Source organism: Puma concolor, chromosome D1 (assembly GCF_028749965.1).
Source record: "Puma concolor isolate L17-30 chromosome D1, mPumCon1.1.hap2, whole genome shotgun sequence".
Taxonomy (NCBI): domain Eukaryota; kingdom Metazoa; phylum Chordata; class Mammalia; order Carnivora; family Felidae; genus Puma; species Puma concolor.
Window position 1 is genome coordinate 76,463,498 of NC_141676.1, and position 15,839 is coordinate 76,479,336.

General features: G+C 36.9%; 1 protein-coding gene across 8 annotated transcripts in view; it reads left to right on the forward strand.

Moving 5' to 3' along the window:
* Nucleotides 1–15,839, forward strand: part of CEP295 (centrosomal protein 295) — a 56,195-nt gene that overhangs the window by 11,909 nt on the left and 28,447 nt on the right. For 5 of the 8 annotated variants that reach the window (XR_015241161.1, XM_086678566.1, XM_086678573.1 and 2 more), the window contains 7 exons: nucleotides 862–986; nucleotides 1,854–1,947; nucleotides 4,066–4,161; nucleotides 9,714–9,854; nucleotides 12,406–12,589; nucleotides 12,811–12,978; nucleotides 15,562–15,783. Coding sequence is in view for 7 of the 8 variants with exons in the window: in XM_086678566.1 (XP_086534692.1) it covers nucleotides 862–986; nucleotides 1,854–1,947; nucleotides 4,066–4,161; nucleotides 9,714–9,854; nucleotides 12,406–12,589; nucleotides 12,811–12,978; nucleotides 15,562–15,783 (1,030 nt within the window). In the remaining variant the exon portion in view is untranslated. Of the gene's footprint in view, nucleotides 1–861; nucleotides 987–1,853; nucleotides 1,948–4,065; nucleotides 4,162–9,713; nucleotides 9,855–12,405; nucleotides 12,604–12,810; nucleotides 12,979–15,561; nucleotides 15,784–15,839 lie in introns of those variants that run through there. The other 3 variants (XM_086678569.1, XM_086678571.1, XM_086678570.1) reach the window with 3 other exon arrangements.

The following is a 15,839-nucleotide window of genomic DNA, read 5'->3' on the forward strand; positions in this document are numbered from 1 at the left end:
GCCTGATGCGCTGTACTGCAGGGCTGCCCTGGCACGAAGACTGAACTGGAGCAGGCTGGGGTTCCTGGGGTGCTCCATGCTGGGGCTGCCCCAGCAGATCTGCCTCAATTTTTTATATATTAGTATAATTTAATAATCCTGCTAGATGCATTTCCTAATAAGAATCACTTATTAGGAAAGTAAAATCTCTCTTTAACATATGATGTTTAAATTGGAAGTATTTTCTTCCAGTACTTATTTATCTGGGTAAATAAAATAACCTTCTGAATCAGAAGTTGTTTGTTGCAAGCATTTTGGACAGATTTCATTGGGCTGAATGCAGATTTCCCATTTATGATTCTTCATACCTCTAGAACATGTATAGTGGAATATGTATACACTTGGATTTCATTCACAAACAGTAACAGTTCTTTGATGACTTTCAGAAAGACAAAGTAGAATGTAGTGTTTAAGACTATTCCCAAGCCATGTGTTGTTTATTGTGATTTATGGTTGGAAAATACTAGATTGTGGTCCTGGATACAGTCGCACAAAATAAACAACCTGGTTCCAAAGAAGGAAGGTCTTTGATATCAAACAATTAGTGAAGAAAATAAACATCCTTGAAGTATGTGACAATGATATGTGGTCCTTGATCCCTGAGATTAGTCTGTTTTTAGTAATAGCCTTAGGATTGTGACATCTGATTTTTGTAGTTTTATTTATGCCACCGTTAACTTTATGCTTTAAGTGCAGTGTTTCCTAAACCTCAGTCATTTGAATACCTTTGTGATTTTTGCGCTGGCTGGAGAACCACCCATATTATTTGTTTGGCATGTTAATCTTGTTTAACATAACATTTTAAGTAATATATATTTTTAGGAACCTGATTTGAATGCTCTGGCACGGCGGGCAGCAGAAAGAAAAAGAAAAGCAGAAATGAGACATAAAGAGGCTCTGAAATTACAGAAAAATAAAAAAGAAGAACTAATGAAACAAAAAACCTGGTAAAATAATAATGATTTTTACCATATTTTCCACTGAAACCGATGGGGCTAGAAGTAGAGAATACATCGGATACTATTTAAACAGATATTAAATATAAGTCATGTAGTATATCAATTGATTTGTTAAACTTGGTTTAAAAATAATGTCTTGGGGGGCTCCTGGGTGGCTGAGTCAGTTAAGCGTCCAGCTTGTGATCTTAGCTCAGGTCTTGATCTTAGGGTTGTGAGTTCAAGCCCCATGTTGGGCTCCATGCTGGGTGTGAAGTCTACTTAAAAATAAAATGAAATAAAAATAATGCGGTGGGGGTTTGGTTTGCCTAGGTGAGCAAATTAACAAATGAGCTTTCTCTTCTAGTATGACTTTAGCAATTCCTTAGTTTCTGGAAAAATGTATGGCTAGTTCAGAATGAATGTCCCCCCAAATCTGTCTGCCTCCGATATAAAAAAAAAAGAAAAATCAGTGCAGTTAAGAGCATGGAAAGAGACTCAGACTATTGACAAATCATTTAATGTGTATTTTTGCATGTTTTAAAAGTGATGGAGCCTCTTACTAGTCAACAGTGCTCATTTTATACAGTGGCCCACCTTTATCAACATTTCTAGTTTTTTTACTCTAAATCATTGTAAATTAAGAAGCATTAGTTTGTTGGGTCAGTTTCAGCATAGGGCTTTATGTCTTTAGCTACACCTCTTTTACTTGTAAACATGTTCTTACATGTCCGTTGTGTAGAGACTTTTTTTTAAACGGCATATTGAGCCTGTGGGATCCAACTGGAGGATTTCTTGCCTTTTATACTTTAGACCTTAAAGGTTGTGCTATAATATTACCTGGGAGATTAATTTAGGACATCTCTTGTTTTTTTCAAGGCATATAACAGCTCGAAAGGAAGCATTACTTGTGGAAAAAGAGAGATCTGCCAAAATTACAAGTCTGCCACCACCACCTCCAACTCTTTTTGAGGTGAATTACTTTGAGTGTTGAGAAGAACTGGCTTATAATAATTCTTTATTATTAGAATTCAATGCAGATCAAAATTTCATTTGTTTAAACTTAATTTTTAAATTTGCAGGTAACACACGTCTAGAGTATTTAAAAATAATCCTAGATACTTTTTTACCCCTTCTTTAGTATATATCTCTGATGTATAAGGATTTTTTTTTTAAGCACAGTACTAATATTCGTGATATCTAATACCCAGTCTGTATTCAATTTTCAGCAGTTGTCTGGGTTTTTTTAGTTGTTTCAAAAGCTATGTTTTTGATTTTTAAAAAACTATAAATGGTTTGGTCTTAAAAATGCCCTTTATTTATTGGGGGAAAAAACCTGGATTACTTACCCTGCCAACTTCTTACATTCAAGATTTGGGCATTGTAAATGGTTAGCCTCTTAGAGGTAAAGAAGTTTGGTTTAGATAAATTAATAAATTTACACGAGATTACTTAAAGTGGATGAGAGACGTCTGTTTCTCTGTGGGAGTAATATGTGTGCTTTTGTGATTTGGAACTTATTTTAGAAAAGACAAAGTGGAAATTAATTTTAAAAGGTATTGGTTCTTTTGTTTTACAATAGTTTGTTGTAGTTATTGAAATGGCTGTTTGGGTGATTATCACAATTACAGTTATTTTTATCTAAAAAGTAGAAATTAAAAAACCATTACATACAGGGCTATCTAATTTCATTGCATATACAAGTATATCTTATGTAGGTAAGATCAGCAGAGGTACCAGATGTTGGCCTCTTAAGGCTTTGATTTTGTCAGCCTTCCTGCTTTTATGTGGAGCCATCTGCCACGTGACATTTGATCCAAAAGATTCAAATGGGAGCATTTCAGATTTCGCTCTCTCCCTCAAGTACCGTCTCCCTCAGTACCTCGTTAAAACACAAGCAGTATTTTATCCATGATGCCTTTTGATTACTTTTATTGTAATTCCTGATGTTCTAACAAGTCAGGGTCAAATACTTACAAAAAGCAAACAAAGCATTATCTGTGTAAGTGATTTGACAAATAGGGATTGTATACAAATGTGTGGTTGTACTTTTCCCCCCAACTTTTTATTATGAAAATTTTCAAAATACAGAGAAGTTAAAAGGCAAGTACAGTACAATGAGTAGCTGTTTACACCTACATGTGTGTATAGATTTCAAAGAGTTGTGTGTATAAATGCATACATTTGAATATAAATTGTAGCATATTTTATGCTTCTTATAAGAATAAGGACATTCTCTTATGCAATGACAGTATCACACTAAGGAAATTAATATTGATTTTTTATACCATTTAGTATATAGTCCATAATTAAGATTCTCCAGTTGTCCCTAAATTGTTTTACTTTACAACTTTGTTTTATGTTTGTATTTATATTTATATTTATATATGTATAAAATCTATTGTCAAGTTAGCTTATAGTGTATACAGTGTGCTCTTGGTTTGTAGAAACAACTTCTTTCTTTTTTAAATAGGATTCCAGTCGGCTTCACCCATTGCTTCTGCGTGTTTTGTCTTAGTCTCTCTCAATCTAGAACATTCTGTCACTCAACCCTACTCAATTTTCGTATTTCAGACTTTTTAAGGAGACTAGTTTCTTATATTCTGTTTGTCTCACTTGGTTATGGTGGTGAATACAAGACATCTCTATTAAACAGGTATATTTTGCTCCGTTCAGTTATCAAGTAATCTGGGAGGTGATACTTTGGCACCAGACAGGTGTCTGTCATCCATCTATGTTTATTCACTGTCTTACTTCTGTTTGAAAAAGGACAGCTTTCTCATCACTGGGCGTCCACCACCATAACCAAGTGCTCAAACTTAGAATCCGTAATAAGAGAGCAACTTGCCATTATGTACCTTCTGATGTGATGCAGTAAACTACACAGCATCACCAATTTAGTATTCTTGCCTAAGTATACTCTAGTTTCTCAACCTATATTCCCTATTAATAGAAATACAGTGAATGATTCTCATGTAAGAAAAATGAATAAGAATAACTGGTTAGATACAAAATTACTTTTTTTATTGGGTTCAGCTTTAATTGAAAATACTGTTAACCTAATAATCCATTGTCTACGTTCCTTTTTCAGAACATTGAATTAAAGAAAACTTCTCATGTGAAAACCAGTAGTTCTACCTATCATCACCTCCACACTTTTGTGAATAGAGAGATGGACACAAACCAGGTGATTGACTTACTGTTGTTCATGATCCTCACTTTATTTCTGTTCATTGAAGTGAGTTATATGTGTAATTTGGCACTATACACATAAGCATAAACTATAGGAAAACAACTACCAATGTCATCACCAAAGAGTAATGTGATTCATACATTAATGAATTCATTGTAGCCTTTGTATATATAAGTATATATGCATACTTTTTTTTTTAATTTTTTTTATATGTAATTTATTGTCAAATTGGTTTCCATACAACACCCAGTGCTCATCCCAACAGGTGCCCTCCTTAATGCCCATCACCCACTTTCCCCTCCCTCCCACCCCCTATCAACCCTCAGTTTGTTCTCAGTATTTAAGAGTCTCTTATGGTTTGCCTTCTTCTCTCTCTGTAACTTTTTTTCTCTCCCTTCCCCTCTCCCCTCGTCTTCTGTTAAGTTTCTCAGGATCCACATATGAGTGAAAACATATGGTATCTTTCTCTGCCTGACTTATTTCACTTAGCGTAACACTCTCTAGTTCCATCCACTTTGCTACAAAAGGCCATATTTCGTTCTTTCTCATTGCCAAGTAGTATTCCATTGTATATATAAACCACAACTTCTTTATCCATTCATCAGTTGATGGACATTTAGGCTCTTTCCATAATTTGGCTATTGTTGAAAGTGCTGCTATAAACATTGGGGTACAAGTGCCCCTATGCATCAGCACTCCTGTATCCCTTGGGTAAATTCCTAGCAGTGCTATTGCTGGGTCATAGGGTAGATCTATTTTTAATTTTTTGAGGAACGGGACCCCCACTGTTTTCCAGAGCAGCTGCACCAGTTTGCATTCCCATATACGCATACTTTTCAAAACATAATTTTTATAGGCATCATAGAGTTTATTTAACCATTGTTCTTTTGTTCATTTCTTTTTGCTTCTGTAAATAATGCAAACATAATAATCTTGTAAATTTTTGTGTATAATTCTGAGGTATATTTAGAATAGACTCATGGAAGAAATGGATCCAAATTATAACATTTGATACAGATACTTGATATGGATCATTAAATTGCCTTTTAAAAAGTATCAGCAACATATGAAAATGGGCATCTTATCATACCCTTATCTATTCCCTTGTATGGATTATTATGGTTTAGAAATTATTGCCAGTCTCGAGTGATAAATGGTAATCCTTGTTATTATAATTGCTATTTCTTTATAACTGGATTTTAATTTCTTTTCATGTTGGATATATTTGGCTACTAAGAAAACAAACTTTCCCAGTATAGCTTTCTTATGAAGTTTAGAGTGCAGCAAATACACATTTTGGTTAACTACTTATTGGCAGATGTTAAAATCAATATTCAGTTCAAACCTGAGATAGATGAATATTCTCATCATAGAATTAACTTCTAAGAAAAAGAATAAATCTTAATTTGTTTAAAATCGTATTGTTATTACAGCTTTAATAGTATTATAACATAGGGACAGTAACTTCAGTCTGTGGCTAACTTGCTTTTGTGGTTACTATACCACATTTTGCAGTATTAAGTAGATGTTCTCTCTCAAATAAGATTGATGAAGAAAAACATTTTTTTTTTTTTTTTTTTTTTACCTAGCTGTTGTATAGGGTACCGCTGATGGGGTTACAGTAAGTTATTAAACTTTCCTCTTTGATAGTAAATAAAAGACCTCTCTCCTCTTTAATTTCTGGATTGAAGATTGGATCAGTACTTGTAGTTTTATAAAAACAATCCCATAAACTAAAGCATTCTGATATTTGTTTTATTTGCTACTTTATACCATTACTTAGGAAAAAAAAAATCTGTCTTTAAACCTGTTTAAAATGTGACAGTGGAGCAGCGTATTTGGTTTTCAGGATAACAAAATTACCTCTGAATTTTCATCTGCATCTTGTTCCTTTTTTTTTCTAATTTTTTTTTTAATGTTTGTTTATTTTTGAGAGAGAGATAGAGCGTGAGCAGTGGAGGGGCAGAGAGAGAAGGAGACAGAATCTGAAGCAGGCTCCAGGCTCTGAGCTGTCAGCACAGAGCCCAATGTGGGGCTCAAACTCACAGACTGTGAGATCATGACCTGAGCCGAAGTTGGATGCTTAACCAACTGAGCCACCCAGGAGCCCCTTGTTCCTTTTTTTTTTTTTTTTTTTAATGTTTTTTAGTTTTGAGAGAAACAGAGCATGAGCTGGAGAGGGGCAGAGAGAGGGGGAGACACAGAGACACAGAATCAGAAACAGGTTCCAGGCTCTGAGCTGTTAGCACAGAGCCCTACATGAGGCTCAAACTCACAAACTGTGAGATCATGCCCTGAGCTAAAGTTGGACACTTAACTGACTGAGCCACCCAGGCGCCCCTGCATCTTATTTCTTTAGTAGCTTTCTGTAAATAAACAACTTTCATATGTTCAGTCAGCCTTTTTAACATGTACAAGTGTAAGATGTTTCATTTGAATAGCCTGATAAAGTAGTTCTAAAATCTTTTATGTCATAACATTTGTCTTTGGCTTAAGAATGATGAGGTAGTCTCCTGTATCCCCACTTAGAGCCAGTTATTCTCTGAATTATGTTTAGCTACATTTACTTTCTATGCACACAATAAAGAAAAACATGTTTGCGTTTTCTAAATTACTCATGGCTTTCCTTGTGTTTGTTCCTTTGTCCATGACAGTTGCATAGCAACTTGTTAAAAATGGATTTTTTGTCCCTAGAAGTATTTTTCCAGTCAAATACACTGTATTGTTTGCTGTGAGACCCAGAAATGTCTGTAGACAAGAAAAGCAGAAACAGTTGAATTCATCAGTTACCCTGCTGTCCTACTTAAAAAGATTTCTGTCCAAATGTCTGACGTACAAGATGCAGAAGTAGCATATTTAATAATATCATGTTGTGTGCACTGCAGATTTTAATTGATGGAAGAGTTTTTTAGAAACATGTTTTCTAAAAAGAAAATTTGTGTGGGATTCACAGTTTTTGCAAATTTCACATACCTTTTGAGTTCAGCTGCTAAAAATTTAATCTAACAATTATTTCAACAAGATTTGTGTCTAAATTTTGAGTGTCATTAACACAAGTCTATAAGGGATTGTCTTCCTAAAGCATGCTTGTAAAATCTTATTTTGAAGTTTGGGCACTCTAACCCTTTATTTTCTTCATATCTTTTATGTACCTCATTGTGTTTGGACTGAATATTGTGAAAGTTGTGTATTTTTGAAATTTTTCCTTCCCTTAAAGTTTTGGTTTAGCAAAATTGACATTCTGCTATTAATTCACCTTCAAATGGTGTGGTGAATTCCCAAACAACACTTCTTAAAAATGTCATGGCCTGGTGTGGGTGGCTCAGTCGGTTGAGAGTCTGACTTTGGCTCAAGTCATGATCTCACTGCTTGTGAGTCCGAACTCAGCATTGGGCTCTGTGCTGACAGCTCAGAGCCTGGAGCCTGCTTCAGATTCTGTCTCCGTGTCTTTGCCCCTCCACTGTTCGTGCATGCGCTCTCTCTCTCTCTCTCCCAAATATAAAATAAAACATAAAAAAAAATTTTAAGTCATGGCCTAAATGGAATGAAATGGTGTTCTTAAAGATTACTTTATTTAATTTTATGCATTTTAATTCCCTAAATAAATTTTTTGGAAATTATAGTATTGATTTAATCTAACCTTTGTTCTGCCTGGTGTTCTGTGTAGATTTGCACAAATATTGATTGACTCAAAAGGGATATAATTTTTCTTGAATTGTATTAGAGTTTATATGTTTGCCTTTCTTCTAGCCATTATGCACCCGCATAAAGTAGCTTCATTTTCAGTATGAGATAAAAAGTTATTTTACAAATAGTGCAAAGTTTTCATGCTTGCTGTTGTAGCTGCAACTATAGCTATATAAATTTCCTTTTCTTCTTTAACCACGGTTCTTACCCTGGATTCATTTATCCTGAAATGGCAGGCGAGCACAGCTGCAGCCCGCAATCCGCAGGACATATGAAGCAGTGCAACTTTTTCTTGTAATACCATGACTTTTCCTTGCTTCTTGGGAGTACTTCCAGCATCACTAGTGGTACTTTGTATGGGTCCCATGATGTTATGCAAGGTTTATGACACTGCCCTAATAAACATGATGAAAAATACACAAGAACCACAAGACATCACTCTTTACCACTTTTTACCATATGCAGTTAACTGGAGAGGTAAATTGCTCATGTAGAAATGATTGGTGTCACAGTGGTTTTAAGCAGACACAACATTTGTGCTCACTGCAACAGCAACCAGAAGTGGCTAAAAAATTAATACAGGGTGCCTGGGTAGCTCAGTCTGTTGCATGTCTTGCTCTTGGTTTCTGCTCAGGTCATGATCCCGCGGCCATGAGATTGAGCCCCACATTGGGGCTTAAGATTCTCTCTCTCTCTCTCTTAAGATTCTCTCTCTCTCTCTCTTCCTCTGCCCCTCTCCCCTGCCTCTAAAAAATACAGATAAAAGATAAATAAATAATGATGATAGTTCAGTACGTGCTACAGTTAATTTTATGCAGTTATGACTTAAACATTAAATCTTTATGTCTGTTTACATTTCTCGACCGTGAGTGCCTCCACATCTGGTGTATAAGTGCTTGTGTGTGTGAGTTTTGATAAATTTTAACTTTTTATATCAGTTATGGTAGTAAATGATAAAATAGACTAGTACCTTACATATATTTTACACATTCATGACATACCTAACTTTTCTTAATATTTTTGATATTTCTAGGCTCCCTGGTTCATCTGTGAGTTTTTTCAGATTGTTGCAAATCTCCAAAAATTTTTCGAATATAATTATTGGAAAAAAACCCATGAATAAGTGGACCTGCACAGTTTTATACCTGTGTTGACTCAACTAAAACAGCTTTCATAGTCATCGTTCTTAGCTCACCTTAGAATTTCAGCATATAAAGGATGCATTTACTATGCTTTTTAAGATGTTTACTTAAAGACACATTTGTAATGCTTAAACCTGTACTTGAAAGTGAACATTCAGGTTCAACAGTAAATCCAGGTTATATACCCTTTCCCCTCCTGTTTGCTACCACTGTTAGCTTGGTGAGATAATAGCTGACTGTACAATCACATAATCTCTGATTATGCACCAGTTTTAGGAAGTCAGAAATTATCTTAAAGTAGCTGTTTTGGTGACTTGGCCTCCCTGAGGTTGAAGTGCAGCCGCAGCTGTTGACTGAAAACCAAAGACAGATCTCAGTGCTTCCCTAAATGACCTTTGATGCGTGTGGGTTCTTCACTGCTAGCTTTGTGAGTGCTGACAACACTGTTATTTTAATGGAGTTTCGGAACAGAACAACAATGGAGGAATGTGTTTGGAGGAGTATAGTGTAATCTGGCTTAAAGTGAATGAATTTGTTCAACTTTCACTAACAATTTGATATTTTTCATTTATACATACAGTTGATAATTGTGGGCATTTAAAAATACAACTCTTTCTATTTTATTTAAATAGGGAAGCATGATTTTAAAGTTATTATTTAGTTATCACTTTGTTTCACAATTTTTAAATTTTCTGAAATGTACTGATTGACTGCTAGCCAGATCCTCGTGTGGCTGCTGAAGAAGAAGTGAAAAGACTGGAAGAACGACAAAAACAAGCAGCACAAGAGAGAATGGAACAGTGTGAAAAGGCGCACGTGCGGGGTTTCCAGGCAATGAAAAAGATCCACTTGGCTCAGGTAAGAATCCTGGCTGTAGACGTACCAATAGGCTGTAGAACTGATTAGTGGACGGGCTCAGAGGTCAGAAGTATGAAGAACGTGCAAGTACACTCTTTGACTCCTGTCTTTGCAAATTTCCCATTTCACATTCAGGTTGGATGAAGCAGTTCTCACTGACAGTAGTATATTGCTGTTCTAACATTTTTTTGCAATGATGAATTTATTAAAAGTTTAATATTTTAATCAGCCAAAAATGGCCTGAAGAGAAATTAATCACTTTTCTCATTTAATGAATTGCATTTGTGCTCTGTGAATTTTGGGATTCTGTTTACTAAATATTTACTGAGCAAAGCACTTGCTGACTTTGCAGAGTATTGATTCAGAAGTAGAGTCATGGTTCTTCCTATCAGGGAGCTTTGAAAAAGTGTCACAGAGCTCTAAAATATGTATAATGAAGCCTGGCTTTATAAGTTTAGCTTTACTTCTGTCATGCTTATTATCGTTCAGTGTTTATCCTTATCCTTATCCTTGGAACATAGCAGAAAACAATTCATTTTAGAAGTCAAATGATTTTATTTTATGTATTTGACTAATGCATTTGGATGTTTTAAACACTCATGTGAAGAATGAGTTTTTAAGTGCTTCTGTGGGAATTAAAAGCCTTAAAGTGGGACCACTGGGTGGCTCAGTTAGTTAAGCGTTGGACTCTTGATACTGGTTCAGATCATGATCTCACGGTTTGTGAGATTGAGTCCCGTGTTCAGCCCTGCGCTGACAGCGCGGAACCTGCTAGGGATTCTCTCTCTCCCCCTCTGCCCCTCCCCAACTTGCTTGTGCACACTCTCTCTCCCTCTCAAAATAAGTAAATAAAATTAAAAAGAAATAAAAGCCTTAAAATTCATTGGTATAATTTTAACTGATTCATACACAACCTTCTCAGTTAAATTTTTAGGTTTTTATAAACTGGGAGTAAATTATGACTAAAATAACTGATTACCTGAATTATTACCAATAGTTCTCATCCTAAGACTTAAACTGATAGAAAAAAAATGTGAAAGACAATCAAACTGAACACATTGTTCCACAAATCAGTAATGTTTAGTGGTTAAGAAGGTAGACTCCACAGTCTGCCTGGAATTTCTTCTCTTCACTGCTTGGCTGGTTGACCTCAGGCAAATTACCGAACATCTCTGAATTGTTTCATTGTCTGTTTTGAAGATTACATGAGTTTAATAAGCCCTTAGAATTGTGCCTGGAATTTCATAAGCTCACAGCAAATGTCAGTGGTGATGGAAGATGTTAATATAAATGATTCGAGTAGAATAATATGCCGTACTCGCGCTGAGCTAGAAAGAGTATATTCAAAGAACTTTGAAGTTAATTGAATGGGATTGTTTGAATCTTAATATAAAAAAATGAGTCATAAAACTTGACATAAGAATAAGAACGAGTAGTGTTGTGGGGCCCCTGGGTGGCTCAGTTGGTTAGGTGTCCGACTTGAGCTCAGGTCATGATCTCGCGATTTGTGAATTCGAGCCCCACATCGGGCTCTGTGCGGAGAGCTCAGAGCCTGAATCATGCTTCGGATTCTGTGTCTCCCTCTCTCTCTGCCCTCCTTTGCTTGCTTTCTGTCTCTCTGTCTCAAAAATAAATCAACATTAAAAAAAATTAAAAGAAAGAATAAGTAGCGTTGTGTCTATCACCACTTGGCGAACACTGTTACATGGCGCTCTCTCTGCCTTTTTGTAGGCTCAGTGTCTCTTACATGAGAATGGTCATCAAAACCTGCAATCATCAAAACCACTGGTAGAGGATTTCCTTTTACCTGTGTGAACCTTTTTGCTGCAGACCCCATTGTGTCCTGGGATCTCATTTCCTGCTAGTGTCTGTTGTAAATAGTATTTGGCCCCTGCATACCTCTCCAATATTATCTTTTTCCCTTAACCATCCTTGCCCTCGGTGCCCTGTCTGTCCATTACCTATAGCAGTGTATTTTCTCCAAATGCCCCATGCCTTCCTCTCTATACCTCCGTGCTGCAGTAATTATTTCTTATGTGTACTCCTCCACCCACTTTTATCTGCCTTAATCCTCAACTCAAGGGATGAGAGGTCTTCCCTTATCCTCCCTTACTATCTTACACCACTAAAATTCAGTTAGATAACCTCACTGAAACATTCTGCTTAAACTTTCATATTAGCCTACCTTCTTAGGCTTAAAGACCTATAGATAGATCCTGTTTCATCATGGGGATTCACAAGAGTGTGAAGTAACACGAAATATCTGTTAAGCCAGTCACTCTGGGTCTTGGTGCTTCTCTGAGGCTGTTCTATGAGACTCCTCTAGTCTAGGAGCGAGGTTGTGTTCTAGCATCGAGCATGGTATCTGGCTTCCAGTAAACTTTTTTGGAATGAAGAATTAATGACTCTTTGTGGTAGAACACAGGAGGGGGGTGGGGAGGGAACCCCAGTCCCTGTTCCTCGTGACTTCTCCACTTGGCCCTTCCTGTGAACGGTCCTGTCTAAGGTCTGTGCCTCCACTGGTGTTGATTAAGTCTCTCCGTTCTCGAAGACTCAGGAGAAAGTAATGAAAGAACTCAAACAGCTGCAGCAAGACGACCTGGCACGCAGGAGACAGACTGTGGCACAGATGCCCCCGCAGCTAGTTGAACTTGCGTACAAGCGCAGTGAGATGAAAGAAGACCGGCAGAGGGAGCTGGAATTTGCCTTTGAAGACCTGTATGACGCAGACAGGAGTAAGACCCTTTCAGTACGCTTTCAACAATGCTTTTAGAAGTGTTTGGGTGGGAAAATACATTTGTATTGTTGAAGCAGTCGTTATTTTGAAATGACTTCTCAGTTTGAAAGAAGCTCTCAGGGGTTAGACTTGGAAACCATAACGGCCTTTAAATTATATGCTCAAGTTCTTCTTGGTCATTTCAGAATGGAAACATTATCTCTCTATTTCTTTATTGAGAGGTAAAAGGAAACCTGATTTTGCGCCTTGAACCAGAACCTTTGCCTACTGTGACTGATCCGATCCAAGATGAAGAACTGGACCTCTCAATGGAACAAGAAAATTTAGCAGAAACTGAGAACATTCCAGTGACAGAAGCCGAAATAATATGTTCTAGTGAAGCAGACGGTAAACACTCCTGGGCTGAATATTACAATGTTTCATAGGAAAAAATGCTAGTAATTTGCCAGTAGGAAAGTCTGGTCTAATTTTAGTGCAAACAAATAACTAATACTGATGGGAGTGACGGAAGAAGGAAACCATGTTTTTAGATTTCCATCATTAACGATCCTTTTCATATATGTGGGAGGAAAGTCATTTTGTTCACATGTACATAGGTTATTAGATTATTTAAGTTAGATACTCAACTCTAAGTTCATTTGAAAACTCAGCATTATTTTTAGACTTTCATCAAGTCACCACAGAGTTTCTACTCTGTTAATAGGAAAAAACTAGTAAATAGTTCATGTATCATGATGAGCAGCACAAATTTCAGCCTCTCTTCTAAACTTCACCCCTGTCTCCACCATTCTTAACTTTGTCACTTGGCTGTCTCACAGTTACTTAAAACTCCCTGTCTGATGATAAATCTATCCTCCCTTGTCTACTGAAACGTTGTCTTCCTCAACGTTAGCGAATGGTCCCACAGTCTGCGGTTATCTAAGCCAGCCCGGTGCGACTTACATGTAACACTGCCCCCCTTACTTCACATCTCTTTAGAGACCAAGTTCTCTTTATTTTGATCTCTTTTTTCCCTCCATACCTTTGTTCAAAACCACTCAAGCTTTCTTATCATCTTTACCCCACACTGGTTAGGTAGCCCTTCGGTGTTCCAACTTTATGTGGGTCCTCTGTTAGATTGCTGGGTGAGACTCTTATTAAGTTGTAGGCTCTATCCCTGTCCCCTGTGCCCACACTGCCCTCTGAACGGTGTACGGTGACTGTGGTGTCTCATAAACATGAGAAGATGGGTTTAGGGCTCACTTGCCTTCCAGAATTCCTGCCTACACTTTATTTCTGGCCACTGCAGAATCTTCGATTTTCTTACCAGATCAGCCGTGCCTTGAGGAAGATATTTTTACTGTTTCATCCAGCTCTTTCCGTTTTTTAATTGGGAGTACTATTCAGATCTCTAGTTTGTCAGAATTGTAATTCTTGCATATCCAAAGGAACACTTACTTTTCAGCCCCTGCAGTTCCCATTTGGAATTGCTCGCTTGATGTTGCCAACTCTCTTGATTTTTCGAAAGCATCTAGGAATCTCATTGGTTTAAAAATCCTTATTTTTAAATATTGGCCACAGATTTAATTTCTTAAATATGAGTGAATCACAAACTAATGGTGAGTAAAAGCAGCCAGACAAAAGAATACCTAAGTGTAATTCTATATTTGTACGAAGTTAAAGTAAACAGAACTAATCTGGTTTCAAGGTTAGAACAGTGGTTATCTTTAGGGGTGTATTGACTGGGAAGGAGTATGAAGGAGCCTTATAGGTGTTGGTAATGTTCTACATCATGATCTGGATTGTATTACGTAGATATATGTAAAATTTTTTCAGCTGTACACTTGGGTTTTGTGTACTTTATTGTTTGTAAGTTAAAATTAGAACATTTTTTTTAATGTTTTTATTTATTTTTGAGAGAGAGAGAGAGAGAGAAAGAGAGAGCGCGAGCAGGGGAGAGGCAGAGAAAGAGAGGGAGACACAGAATCCACAGCAAGCTCCAGGCTCCGAGCTGTCAGCACGGAGCCCGATGCAGGGCTCGAACTCACAGACCATGAGATCATGACCTGAGCCGAAGTCAGATGCTCAACCGACTGAGCCACCCAGGCGTCCCATATTATAACATTTTTTAAAAAGTATGTCAGACAAAACCATAGTTTGCCAGTTTTTGCCTTCAGTAGATTGTTTTAATTTTATTCCTTGATTAAGCCAGAGAACTATGTATTTGCAACACAGTTCTGTCCCCTTAGAGAGTTGTTTTTACTATACTGAGTTTTGGTGTTGTCCTGTTAACCCATATGGAAGGATGTTTGGGGAAATGAGAATCTTGTTTTTGACTGAAGGGATCTCTTTATGAAGGTAGTTGAGCGAAATTTTCCCGATCGTACCGGGGATAATTCGGGAGCACCTGATTGTCTTTTAAGGTTCTAGCTAGTTCTGTTTTCCTCTGTAGCCTACTAGGAAGTACAGGGCCCGGGCAGCTTTTTGGCTCAGGTGGTTGAATGTCCAACTCTTGATTTTGGCTTAGGTCATAATCACAGGGTCATGGGATCGAGCCTCATGTCGTCGGCTCTGCGCCGAGCGTCCCATATTTGGGTCTCGTCTCTAGAATAGAGTATAAAACCTTATAGAACGTATTTTGAATGCTAATCTTCCACAAGTTAATTAAACAGTATGCATTCTGTCATCGTTTAGCAAACAGAAAAACATCTTCCTGAAAACATTTTTAAGTTTGAAATTTGTATTGCATGCATATTGTTGGAAAATAGTCGAATTTTGGTGTTTTTGTTTGAATTTAAATTGAAAATTCTTCCTGGTTATAAAATTGTTATGGGGGCCAAATAGCATTGTATATGCTGCTAATTTATAAATGTAGAGAATAATAAAGTGCTTTTATTATAACTAGTGAGTGTGGCAGGTACTAAGTATAATGGTAGAATAATTTGCTTGGTATATAACAGATGCTGAATAAGTGTTTTTCTTTTCTTTTAGCTTCCTTATCAATGAAGACCCACCAGGTTCCTTCAAAAATTCTTTTTAAAAAATTATTAAATAAGATCCGAAGCCAAAAATCTCTCTGGACGATTCAGTCCACGTCTGAAGACGAAAACGAAGTGATTACCACTGCTAGTGAGACTGAGAGTAAAGCCCCAACAGTCGAATCAGGAGCAATTGCTGACGAAGATAGAACATTATCCTCTGGGCAGGAACAAGGTGATTCTCTCCAAGAGTCTGATTTTTGTAGCACACAGACCCTTTTTAAGTTGTTC